This window comes from Bufo gargarizans, chromosome 1 (genome assembly GCF_014858855.1).
Source record: "Bufo gargarizans isolate SCDJY-AF-19 chromosome 1, ASM1485885v1, whole genome shotgun sequence".
In the NCBI taxonomy this organism is placed as follows: domain Eukaryota; kingdom Metazoa; phylum Chordata; class Amphibia; order Anura; family Bufonidae; genus Bufo; species Bufo gargarizans.
Window position 1 is genome coordinate 536,188,473 of NC_058080.1, and position 13,473 is coordinate 536,201,945.

At 43.3% G+C, this 13,473-nt stretch overlaps 1 protein-coding gene across 1 annotated transcript in view; it reads left to right on the top strand.

Moving 5' to 3' along the window:
* Positions 1-206: 206 nt before the first annotated feature.
* Positions 207-13,473, top strand: part of CABP1 (calcium binding protein 1) — a 34,833-nt gene continuing 21,566 nt past the window's right edge. The window contains exon 1 of the mRNA XM_044275437.1: positions 207-1,007. Coding sequence (XP_044131372.1) covers positions 207-1,007 — 801 coding nt within the window. The remainder of the gene's footprint in view (positions 1,008-13,473) is intronic.

Genomic DNA, 13,473 nt, shown 5'->3' on the forward strand with positions numbered 1-13,473 from the left:
AAGCCAGGAGTAGGAGCCCTCTTCTCCCCGTCCCTCCAGTGTCTACCACCTCTGCTCCTCCCTTTCCACGCCAGGCTCCCTCCTCCCTCCCATTCAAGCTGTGTGCAGGAGCTGTCCCTGCACTGTGGTGCTGATCAGACGTGTCTCCAGCTCGGCTGCCTGTGCTCTGAGGACCCTATGGCAGACATCGATCCCTGCCCAGCGCCATGAACGAGTCCAGCAGCTCCCTGCTCAGCAGCGGGGAAGCCAGGAGACCCCATCCTAGATACCAACTGCCCCATGAGCCTGATCCAAGCTTTAGGAGGCCTCTATGTCACCCCCGGGATAGTGCACTTGCTGGGGAGAGAAGGCACCAGTCCTCAAGGACAACCGAGAGCCCCCCAATAATGAGAAGACTTCCTCAACAGGAGGCAGGAAGAAGGAGCAGGCAGCCTGGTAGCCCACATTTCCAGCAGAACCATGCTAATCACCAACGCTACCCTTCCACTTATCCCCAGCACCCGTCCAGCAAGTACCAGTCCTGCAGCCCACCTCCTGACCACCACAGACACATCCAGCACCACCCCAATTATCCAAGTCATCACCATCACACCCCCAGTCACCAGCCTCATGTCAGTCAGACCCAAAACACCCATCATGCTCATCAGCACATATACTCATCTAACCACAGGCAATCTCCAAGCCCTAAACAGCAATGCCCTAGTCCCAGGCAAAATACCCAAACCCCCAGGCATCATCAACCTAGTCCCAGGGACTATCCACCTAGTCCAAGAGAGCATACACCTAGCCCCAAGCAGATGTCTCCTATTCCAAGGGAACAGCAAGAAGGTGGCCAAGAACACAGGGCAAAGAAGAAAGACTCTGGAAAAGGATCTGAAGGTCCCTCCACTCAGCCCTTTAAAGTCCATGACCTTCCTCCAGCTAAGAGCAGTGACAGTGACCCTGAGCCAGACACTGAGCCTCTCTTTGTGGAGTTGCACCCCATCCTCAGCTCTGTGTTTGGTCAGGTAAGGAATCTTTGTTATCTGTTACCCTTCTCCATAGTGTACTATTCCTAAATCCTGTTTAGAATTTCTCTTTCCTCTGAGCCAATTTATGGACAATGTGACATAGTCCACTAAGGAGTTGTAGTTCGTATCCTGCCTGTGACTAATCTGTGAGTTCTCTGCCCATCTCCAACCATAACCACATGGGAAAATCTATCAAAGACCAGCTGGCCAGTGGTTAGGACATGGAGCTATCATAATATTCTCTTGCTATGTATTTATTATTATTAATTATTATTATAAAAATATCTAAATGAAATGAAAAGACAGAAATATTGACCAGCATAACACTGAAGTAATATATATATATATATATATATATATATATTTATATTATATATATATATATATATTATAATTGCGGCAGAGGATTCCGGCAGGCAGTCCCGTCGCCGGAACTGCCTGCCGGATCCATCAAAACGCATGCAAACTGATTACATTTGTCAGACAGATGAGGATCCTGATCCGTATGACAAATGCATTTTTTTTACCCACTTTTTTTGCGGTCTGAGCATGCGCTCCGTCCTAAAAAGTCAAAAAGACTAAACGGAAGACATCCTTCCTGATGCACCCTGAATGGATTACTCTCCATTCAGAATGCAACTCGGTGCCGAAAAAGATTAACGCTAGTGTCAAAGTACCCTAAGTTTAGTAAAACTAGTTTCATTTGCATAGATTTTGCATTAATATCTTAAAGCCCCCAAAAATAAGGGACAGATATATTAAGATAGGATAAGGATTATTCTGTGTCAGACTATATCATTGGGTATAATGATGTAGGACAACAGAACTGCGCTGATAGAGCGGCATTATTGATCTTTCCATGGAGCTTATCTGGGTTAGCCAATGTCTATAAATTACATTCATTTACAGAAAGTGCAGAATGGTTGAACTGTCCCCACCCTTGTGACATGCTCCTGTGGACCTGTTAGTGAGGGGACCTGTGAATTCTAGGTGTGATAGATTTTGTCTTATGCTGTCCTTCAATACATCAGTTATTATAATAAGCATGATTATTAAATGTTAACTGGTTTTTGGGCATAGGTTTAGCATTAATATATTCCCACACCCCACACACTGGGGCAGATATATTAAGATAGGTTTATTCTGCACCAGAACATTGCACCTGCGCCATTTTATTTTGGTGTCCAATTTCTGAAATGTGTCAAGAGCTGTGATCTTGCTGTAAAAAGTGTTATACTTTATTTTTGTGTGTAAGGCTACCTTAAGGGAAGATGCAAAACAATGCAGTTAGTATTTTACACCCTTTTAGACCATCTTGTCGCTGGTATCGTTTTTTTCCCACAAGGTGCGCCACATTCTGTCTAAGACAAAATAGGGCTAGACAAAAAGGTGGCGGAAAAGTTGACTTTCAGTTGACTTTCACAATGAGCACGCACCATAAATTCTAGTACACTATTCTATCTCCCCTATGTTTGGACCATCAGTTTAATTTGCGCATTGAAGTTGTACCTTGGTTTTCAGTTGAGGGGATCCTCTACCTCACTGGTTTCCAACCTCATTAACTTTAGAAGGCTTCATGGCAAATGTCCTAATATTTTACCATGCCATCAGTAAATGACACTTCATATTTATAGTCATATTGCAACTGACTGCGATTTCAGACTCTTTGAAATACCAGTTTAAGGTGTATTTCAAAGAATTCTAAATATTATCCAGAAGAGAGGTCTAACCATGCCGATGATTTCCCATCATGCCAAGCTAAGGTTAGTTTAACATCTCTGTCTCTCCTCTAAGGGTACTTTCACACTAGCGTTATTCTTTTACGGTATTGAAATCCGGTAAAGGGTCTCAATACCGGAAAAAAAAACGCATCAGTTTTGTCCCAATGCATTCTGAATGGAAAGCAATCCGTTCAGTATGCATCAGGATGTCTTCTGTCTCTTGAACGGTATTTGACCGGACAAAATACCGCAGCATGCTGCGTGTTTTTTTTTTTCTGGCCAAAATCTCAGAACATTACCACACTTGCCGGATCTGGCATTAATTTCCATTGAAATGTATTAATGCCAGATCCGGTACCAAGTGTTCTGGAAATTGCCGCATCGCCGGATCCGGTTTTCCGGTCTGCGCATGCACAGTTCTTTCTAGCTTTAAAAAAATGTAATACCGGATCTGTTATTCCGGATGATACCGGAAAGACGGATCCGGTATTTCAATGCAAAGGTCTAACGGATTTGTTTCCCGATCCGAAAAAAAAATATCCATTTTCATACGGGTTTCCGGATCCGGCAGGCAGTTTCGGCACCGGAACTGCCTGCCGGATTCTTCTAACGCTAGTGTGAAAGTACCCTAAGGCAGGCTGTTCTGGCATAGAACAAACTGAAACAGTTCTCTGGATCCGGCATTTTGTCTGCATCAGTTTTTGTCCTGCCGATTCCTGGCATTCTCTGCCAGAACAACCTACCGGAGAGGGTAGATGGAGATAAAAAAAAAATAGCCTAAACATGTCCTTCTGGCAGAGAACTAACCTTGATGCATAATAGGAGGCATAAAAGGGTCAGGACATCTCACAGTCACTGAGCAGTCATCTTGTGGTTGTAATTGATACCTATGGTGTATTCTTTAAAAAGAAACAGTCATTAGTATCACATCTTTCACATCTTCACTTGGCCGTTATTTGACTGAGCCATTATGTGTTTTAATCTTTTTTTTTGGGGTGGGGAGGGTAGCAGTGGGACACCCAATATGACGGTAATTACATATTTTACAGGAATTGTAACCCATCTTTCCCAGAGCCCTGAATAGAAAAGATGCCTAGTGATTCAGCAGTACAGAACAGGAGCATATGTGACTGCAAACGTGGACAGATTGACCATTCAGGAATCTGGGAAAGCTGTGTGACTTCTCTTGTGAGAGCTGTAATGGCAGCCTTATTGCTTGGTTTATAAGGTGTTTCATGTGTCTGTCTCTACCATCATTTGTCTTCTCACCTTATCCCATAGATGACTGCGTACAGTACTTCCTCTGCTGCTAAATGTTCACACTCCAGTAAAATGTGTCATCAAATAATGTTATTTTTGTCAGTGATTGTCATTCCATTTATATATTGGATACTGAAGCTAAAATATTTAAGAAAATAGGAAAAATCCAATGTTAGCAAATTGTTGTAATGTGCAATAACCGACAATAATTCTTACTTATATGAGGCATGACAATCTTTTGTACAGTGCTACAGAATATGCCAGTGCTATAAAAGCATTATAAGCTATTGGAAATAAATCAGTATGCATGTTCAGTACTGCCTTAGGCCTCCTGCACACGACCGTTTTTTCCCCCGTTTACTGGCCGTTTTTTGCGTTCCGTATATACAGTCCGTATACGGAACCATTCATTTCAATGGTTCCGCAAAAAAAAATGGAATGTACTCCGTATGCATTCCGTTTCCGTATTTCCGTTCCGTTGAAAGATAGAACATGTCCTATTATTGTCCGCAAATCACATTCCGTGGCTCCATTCAAGTCAATGGGTCCGCAGAAAAAAACTGAACACATACGGAAATGCATCCGTATGTCTTCCGTATCCATTCCGTTTTTGCGGAACCATCTATTGAATTTTTTATGCCCAGCCCAATTTTTTCTATGTAATTACTGTATACTGTATATGCCATACGGAAAAACGGAACGGAAACGTAAACACAACAGAAACAAAAAACGGAACAACGGATCCGTGAAAAACAGACCGCAAAACACTGAAAAAGCCATACGGTCGTGTGCAGGTGGCCTTACCTAGCTGCTTATCTTTGGTCTCCGTATGTCTGTACACACACCTGACACTTTAGCTGCCACATTATAAGGGTAAGCTGTGTATTAACTGTAGACATGTTATTTTAGATGCAAAATTATATTTTGGTCATATACCAGTTTGACTTTGTATACAAATTCCACTTTAACCAAATGTTTTTAAAAAACTGCCGGCCACTACTTCTCCATGAGTTCACCAGTTTACAGTTACTGATTTATATGCATATATATAAATGGATACACTGCGCCCTCTAGAAGGATGACCACCACATTACACCTAAACCTAAGCACAGAGATGGTGGTCACAGCGCGGCCTCCTGCACTTTTCTTTGCAACAGCCTAGGCTGGTAATACCCCACAGGGGAACAGGTTAATCCCCTGGTGGGCACCTGAAAAAGGTGGCCCCACAGTCCCCCAGCACAGAATTTCAACCAGCATATATCCATAAAAAATGGGGTAGATGATTATTAAACAGGCTATCCAATTTATTATTATAGATACATCAGATGGCTAAGATTTCCTCCTCTGCCATATTAGCTATTTTTTAGAAGAGAAACTAGCACATTGTTTAAAATTCTTTAATGTTTTTTAATTAAACCGCAAAGGGAGGAAAAATAGGGGGAGGGCAATAGGGGGGGGGGGGGGGCGGGGTGTCCATACAGAAAAGTACAAGCAAAGGGCATGCTGGCCCATCATAAAAGTACAAGACATTCAATATCACAGGGGATACAACTATATCCCAAAGACCTGTGTAGCAAGGTTGAGGGTGAGGGAGGAAGGGTAGAAGGGAAGGACAAAGTGGGGAAGGAGGATTGGTAGGTGGCCTCCTCCATGCCCCCCGCCAACCCCCCTGCCTCAACTAGAAACCAGGGCTTCATACGAGAGTTTTATTGTGCTATCATTATTTTCTAATCAATCTTGAAAGGAGGTTTAGGATGTCTCCGTTAAGCTGGAATGCAAGTTCTGGATAATAAATGTCTCAAGCATAGGCGTGCGCACGGGGTGTGCCGGGTGTGCCTGGGCACACCCTAATCACACCCCTGTGCTCCGCCTCCTGCACTGCCTGCCAGCCGCCCCACACTAGTGTCCGACCGCAGTGCGCCGCACAGCTCCTTCATCATCATGTCAGAGACAGAGAGTGTGACATACTAAACTACATACTGCTGGTCTGGATGCTGGTCTCATCAGTGTAATCGGATTATCCACTAATGCATCCAGTCCAGACTCCACCCCCACTGCTCCGCTGTGCTGTGCTCCACCTCCTCCTTGTCTCAGTCTCCCGGCGGCCTAACGTAACGTCACTCACTCCGACGTCACGCGCCTGCTCCGCCTGCTTCTAAAGTGGGAGGAGCATGTGCGTGCGGCGTGACAGAGTGAGTGACGTCACGTTACGCTGCCGCCGGCTGCCTATTTTGAATGTGAAGAGCGGGAGCCTGCCTGCCCGCGCCCAGTAGGCCAGTAGTGAATGGATTCAATTTCTGATCTTCTTTTGTGCACTGCCAGCGGCCCAGCAGTCTGCCACAGTAAAAAGAAAAAGTCTGGAGAGGAGTCCTGACTGTCCCCAGTAAGTTAGTGAAGTTTCAAGTGATAGATAATGATTGTGGATTATTAGATAGTAGTATACATACTAGTACATACTTTGCACAAGTTTATTATTTACAACTTAAAGGGAACCTGTCACCAAAATTTTTTTTATTCAGTCGCTGCCCCGTGCTTCAAGTCAGGTTTGAAGTCAAGGGGGCAGCCGCCTAGGCGTCTCCAATCCTGCTCTCCCCGCCTCCGGCCGCCTTTATTGACATGCCGGATCTCAGTGCCGTTACCGCGCTCCCAGCCCGCATGCGCAGTAAAGGGCTGCTGTAGCGTGATCCCGCCTCTGGCTCGTACACTCAGCCTGCTTCAGTTTCGCTACTGCGTATGCGCCCGGCATCTTCTTTAACTGCACTAGTATGTAAGGCTGGCGGGCGCATGCGCAGTAGCGAAACTGAAGCCGGCTGAGTGTATGAGCCGTTTTGATCCAAAGTGTGTGTGTGTGTGTGTAATATATATATATATATATATATATATATACACACGCGCGCATGGCACGCATATATATATATACACGCGCGCGTGGTGTGTGTTTGTGCTTTAGGGTGCACACCCTAATGCAATAGGCTGCGCACGCCTATGGTCTCAAGGTAGAGACATGGTAAGACTTCATAGAGATAATACTATAATGCAGTATGAAGAAAGCAGAAGTGAAAGGTATAGAATAGTCCATGAAGGTGGAGGTAATTCTCCACATCTCCCTCCAAAATAAGGTCATGAATGGACAGCCTCAAAAATAAGAACAATAGTGCTCTTGTCACTGCAGCAACAATGAGAGGGAACCGAGGACCTCACCATGTGTAGTTTGGAGGGGAGCCAGCACCACCTAGAAAGCAATTTATAGCTGAAAATAGATGAAACACAGCCTTCATTGTTTATACTTACATTAGCCAAGGTTGGGCCGGTTCAGGACTATGAGGCCATAGGTCAGGGATGGCCAACCTGAGGCTCTTCAGCTGTTGCAAAACTATAACTCCCAGCATGCCCACACTGCCTACACCTTTCAGCCTACAGCAGGGCATGGTGGGAGCTGTAGTTTTACAACAGCTGGAGAGCCGCAGGTTGGCCATCTCTGCCATAGGTATTATAGCCTTAAGTTTTGTGTTCCTGAGAAAGAACTATTGCACTAGCATATGTTAAAGGTTCCTTTATGCAGCAGGATTTGCTGGAAAGCATGAGGGTACAAACAGTGTGTCCCCTTTACATGCCTTGAGCGTGCTCAACATACTGCGGAGCAAATTATATTACTTTATTATTAATTTAAGAGTGTGACAGAGCTGTGGGCCGGAGCATACACAGATCTCGTAGGCCCCCATAGTACAACTTAGTATGGGCCTCTGTGTGCCACCCAGTTTCCCAGTAGATGTGCATCAGTCATTCCCAGGCAATGCAGAATGCAAAGTGCAACACCCTAATTTCCTATGAAATTTTAATTACAAAAAAGAAGTGTGAACTGGTTCTCCATAAATGTGTTGCTCGTTCTGAACACCATATTTCTCAATGTATTCACACCAGACAACTGGTATAAATACATTAATAAAGAACTGGTTCCCTTCTATTTCAAAGCTGTCTGCCTGCAGCCACCACCTGAGCATAGGAATTGATGCAGATACCATTGACAGAAATGGAAGCTGTAATAATCTCTTTGCACTGAGCTCCCTCTAGTGGTGGCTGCATGATAATGTAGTGCTTTCACATCGGAAAGAGGAGAAGGAGTTCAATGAAAGACCTCCCCCATGCCCCATAACAGTCGCATGGTCTGCCTCTATTGAAAGTAAGCCACTGACCACCAGGTCAGGGATATAAACCTACTATTTCATTTTTAATATGAGTCTCCTTTTACAAATATCCCTGGAATTACTATATAGATTTTTGTGTTTAATACCCTTTCAGTAATTGTATGATATTTTTAGTATATCATAGTTAATGTATAACTACAAAACCATAATCAATAGCTAATGGCCGAACTAGTGCTTTGCAGTGTGCCCTCTATTATTAATGCCATTATCAATAAAAATGCATAGGGTTCGTGATCTCTGCATGTATCCTGTGCACCCGTCTCATGCTCATCCTCATCCTGCACCAGGAATTAAAACTCTATTACCACCAATACAGAAATGATGTATTTTCCAGTGGCGGCGTGGCATTATGTGACAGAAGTGGGTAGTGATTATGGGATGCACAACAAAAGGCTAAGGGTACTCTCACACTAGCGTTTTTCTTTTCCGGCATAGAGTTCCGTCACAGGGGCTCAATACCGGAATAGAACTGATCGTTTTTATTCCCATGCATTCTGAATGGAGAGCAATCTGTTCAGGATCCATCAGGATGTCTTCAGTTCAGTAATTTTGACTGATCAGGCAAAAGATAAAACCGCAGCATGCTACGGTTTTATCTCCGGTGAAAAAAACTGAAGACTTGCCTGAATGCCGGATCTGGCATTTTTTTCCCATAGGAATGTATTAGTGCCGGATCCGGCATTCAAAATACCGCATGCGCAGACTGGTGAAAATCTTAAAAAAGATACAAGACGGATCTGTCTGTCCATATGACAAGCGGAGAGACGGATCCGTTTTTGCAATGCATTTGTAAAACGGATCCGCATCCGGATGCGTCTCACAAATGCTTTCAGTCACATCCAGATCGGTGGATCCGGCAGGCAGTTCCGACGACGGAACTGCTTGCCGGATCACACTGCCGCAAGTGTGAAAGTAGCCTAAGAGACCATTGAATCCAGTCTATAATAAAATCCCTATGAACAAACAACCCCAAGATGTTTCCTGGTGACTTCATACTCTGCAATCTACCTGCTATTTGCTGAGTATATTTTAAAAGGGAACTCCAGAGAACTGGTTTGTCTTCGGAAAGATGACGGAATAAATTCCTGCCATCGCTGTTCACTAAGTAGTGGCCTAGATATGCTTTCTCTACTGCCATAAAGGGGGTAAGACGGCAGACACATGCCAAGAAAGGGAAAATGGGGCATTTTTTATGGAAAAAAGCAGATCATTTTCTCTAACTGGCCACACCCCTTTAAGTTAATGGACACATCGTTATTTCGTATGTAGGACAAGCAGATTTGCTAATGTGTCTGCACCTAAAATTTATTTAAAAAGTTGCGCAAATTGGCACAATTAGGTTTTTGTACACTTTTGACCAACATGGTCAAAAAGGGTTGGGGCTTAGCATGAAGGGATGGAGCTTTGAAAGAAAGGGGCATGGCATAAGATGTGCGTTTCAAAGTAAGGGTGGGGTTCACACTAGTGTTAGGGATTCCGTTATGGAAAATAATGGAATCCATAAGACGGAAGGACGGATCCGTTCTTCTGCCCATAGACTTGTATTATGACGGAATGCAAAACGGAAGCCTTTAAAAGGCATTCCGTTTGCTCTCCGTCCTAATAGAAGTCTATGGGAATCAAAACGGATCCGTCTCGGTCCGGTTATGCAAGACGGAAAACAAATTCCGCACTTTGTTTTCCGTCTTGCATAAAGGGACCCAGACGGATCCGTTATGCAGGCATCAGCAACCTCTGGCACTCCAGCCTTTCAGAAACTAAAACTCCCAGAATACTTTATTCCCTTCTACAGGCATTAAAAGTACAGCCAAACATATTTGCATGCTGGGAGTTGTAGTTTCACAGCTTTCAAACCTCTCTGCCAGGGAGAAGTCATTTTCAGTATACGGTTAGGGTTCCTTCACAAAGAAAATTCTTCTAATGTTTTTTGCTCACAAAAAAAAAAGCTTAAAAACGACTTGAGTTTTTTTGCCACGGAGCATGCGGTTTTTATGGCATTTTATTAGTGGCTTTTTTTTTTGTAAGCAACTGTATGAATGTTTTCTATGCCCTTTTTACCCCTATAGAGGAGACCTTAAAATGTCAGAATAAAACACATTTAAAGGTGTTTTGTATCCCGTTTGCCACATAAAACCGCATTCCAACGACACACAAAGCTCTCTGATAGTAACACCTAAAAAGCCCATGAGGCGGACATGACAGAAAGCAGAAACGCTCTACCGTGCTCCTGGAATCTGGGATGGATATGTTCCTGAGATTCTGACGGCTTATTCTATTCCACATTTCAGAGAAGAGTCTCTCATTGTGGCTTTTCATTCTGTGCCCTGTGTGCAGATTACAGGTGACTTTGGTCTACGTCTGTGGGAGCTGTCGAGCACTGTCTAAGTCCTATATGAAATGTACTTTGATGTCTCATCTCCTGTGAAATCCTGAGTGTCCTCATTTGTGGTGTACATTCAGTCTCTGCACATTTTCATCTGTCAGCTCAGGAGAGCTTTGTAGTGTCAGCCCTGGGACAGAGAATGTGACATGTCATGGGCTCGCCCTCTGCTGTTGCAATATGGAATTGCGCAGGAGCCATTTTCAGTTCTGTATGGGTTTACAGTGCTTGTCATTTATTTTTTTTAATCCTTAAAACATATAGAATACATATTTCTCTGTCTTCACTGCATTAATCATAGAAGTAATAAACCTACATACCACAAAGGCTAATACCATTATGGTATGAATTGTCCTGTGAAGGACCTATAGCGAGGTGCTAATAAATAAATCAAGGCCATTATGATCCCTGCTTTTAATATATTTGTCTATTTAATAAATATTTTAGTTATTTTTTGCAATCTAGTGGTTTTTTTTTTTATAACTAGTAAAAAGTATATTTTACTGTCCATAAAATGTAGATAACATCAAATAAACTATGGAATAACCCCCTTTTTTTTTAGAACCAGTTTAGTCAGACTCACATTGACTTACTGAGAGTCTCCACACTGCCTTGATTTAAAGAGCACCTTTCACTATTCTTGACAGGTCTGTTTTAGTAAATGCTGATACATACTTAGGGCTCATGCACACGGCCATTGCCCGCCCGTGGCTGTATTGCAGGCTGCACCACGGATCGCGGACCCATTCACTTGAATGGGTCCGCAATCACAGAGATGCGGAACGGAGGCACGGATCGGAAGCCTACGGAAGCACCACAGAGTTTTTTGCAGTGCGGACCGTCGGATGTGGATCGCAGACCTGATTTAAGTGAATGGGTCCGCTATCTGTATGCAGCTGCCCCACGGTCGGTGCCCATGCATTGCGGACCCCAATTTGCGGTCCGCAGCATTGTCCCGGCCAGCACACGTCGTGTGCATTAACCCCTACCAACATTGAAGTTGATAAACTCAGGGCATGTGAACTCCACCCCTGATAATGAGCAGAGCTTACAAATGCCCCACCCATATTGGCCAGGGAAATTCTAATTTCACCAGGATTCTCTCTGAAAATAAGGGAAAGTCTCTGCAATTTCAGGACCATTGGCAACTATGCTCATGTTTCCCATAAAATAACTATTCTATTTTCTTAGAATTCTGTGTTTTACTGTTTGTCTGTTATTTCTCCTAGAAAGGTTTCTATAAAGTGACCACTGCATATTATCATTCTCCTGGTCAAAGAAGTGTGTCCCTACAGACACTGGCAGCAGTACAGTGTTCATTTTAGGACACGATCAGATATCATAGTCAAGTATCAGAATAATGCCAATCTGATACCTTACCCTGACACCTGACTCTCACACCTGACCCTGACACTTGACACCTGACTCTGACATCTGACACCTGACATTTGACTCTGACATCTGATCTGAGTTTGACTTATGCTTTATTATAGGTCAGGGTCAAAGTGAGAATGAGTTATACATATACTGTGTATTTGTATGCTAAATCAGTCAACCAAAGAAAGTCTATAGATGAGCTTATTGCTATGTATCTGAAATGCTATAAGCTCACATATTACAATATTATATGAGTGTATAGCTCAGTGGTTAGGTTGCTAGTTTGTACTCTGGAGTTTTGGGGTTCAGGACCCAATAGAAACCTTAAAACGACAAATTAATGTTTTTAAACATTAGATAAGAGACAAATTCAAGTGATGTGTGACCCCGTTTTCTCACTTTCCGGACTAGTCAGCGTCACAATGACCTTTAGGTTCATTGTACTTTTGATATGCTGAATCACATAGATGAAGAAAATACTTCAGGCACCTGTCTAAACCTATAGCTCACATGCATAGGTTTCCTCACATGCAGTGTTTTTGGGTTCAAAACCTCTATCAGTCTTGAAAAAAATTTATCATTTTATTGACCCCCTAGAAAAGAGACAAATTCAAGTAATGTGTGACCCTGATGTCTGACCCCTCCAGCTGTTGCAAAACTACAACTCCTAGCATGCTCGGACAACCTACAGCTATCAACCTACAAGAGGGCACGATGGGAGTTGTAGTTTTAAAATAGCTGGAGGGCCACAGGTTGGGCATCACTGACATAGATGAAGAAAATCCTTCAGGTTGCTGTCTCAACTTATAGCTCAGTGGTTTAGATTGTTGCCTCAGACCGATAGGGGTTTTGAACCCAAGAACACTGCATGTGATGCAACCCTCTAAACCACTGAGCTATAGGTTTCGACAGCAACCCAAAGCATTTTCTTTGTCTATGTGATTCAGCATATCAAAAGTACAATGAACCTAAAAGTCATTGCAATGCTGACTAGTCTGGAGAGTCAGACATCAGGGTCACACATCACTTGAATTTGTCTCTTATCTAATTTTTAAAAACAATTAACTTGTTATTTTAAGGTTTCTATTGGGTCCTGAACCTAAAAACTCCAGAGTACAAACCATCAACCTAACCACTAAGCTATACACTCATATAATACTGTGCTATGTGAGCTTATAGTATTTCAGATACATAGCAATAAGCTCAGCTATAAACTTTCTTTGGTTGTGTGATTTATCATACAAATACACAGTATATCGATAACTCATTCTCACTTTGACCCTGACCTATGAAGAGCATAAGTCAAACTCAGATGTCAGAGTCAAATATCAAAGTCAGGGTCGGGGTCAGGTGTCAGAGTAAGTTGTCGGAGTCAGGTGTCAGAGTCAGATGTCAGGGTAAGGTGTCAGAGTCTGGTGTCAGGGTCAGGGTCAGAGTCAGATGTCAGGGTCTGGTATCACACTGGCATTATTCTGATACTTGACTATGATCTGACCATGTCCTAAAATAAACACTGTACA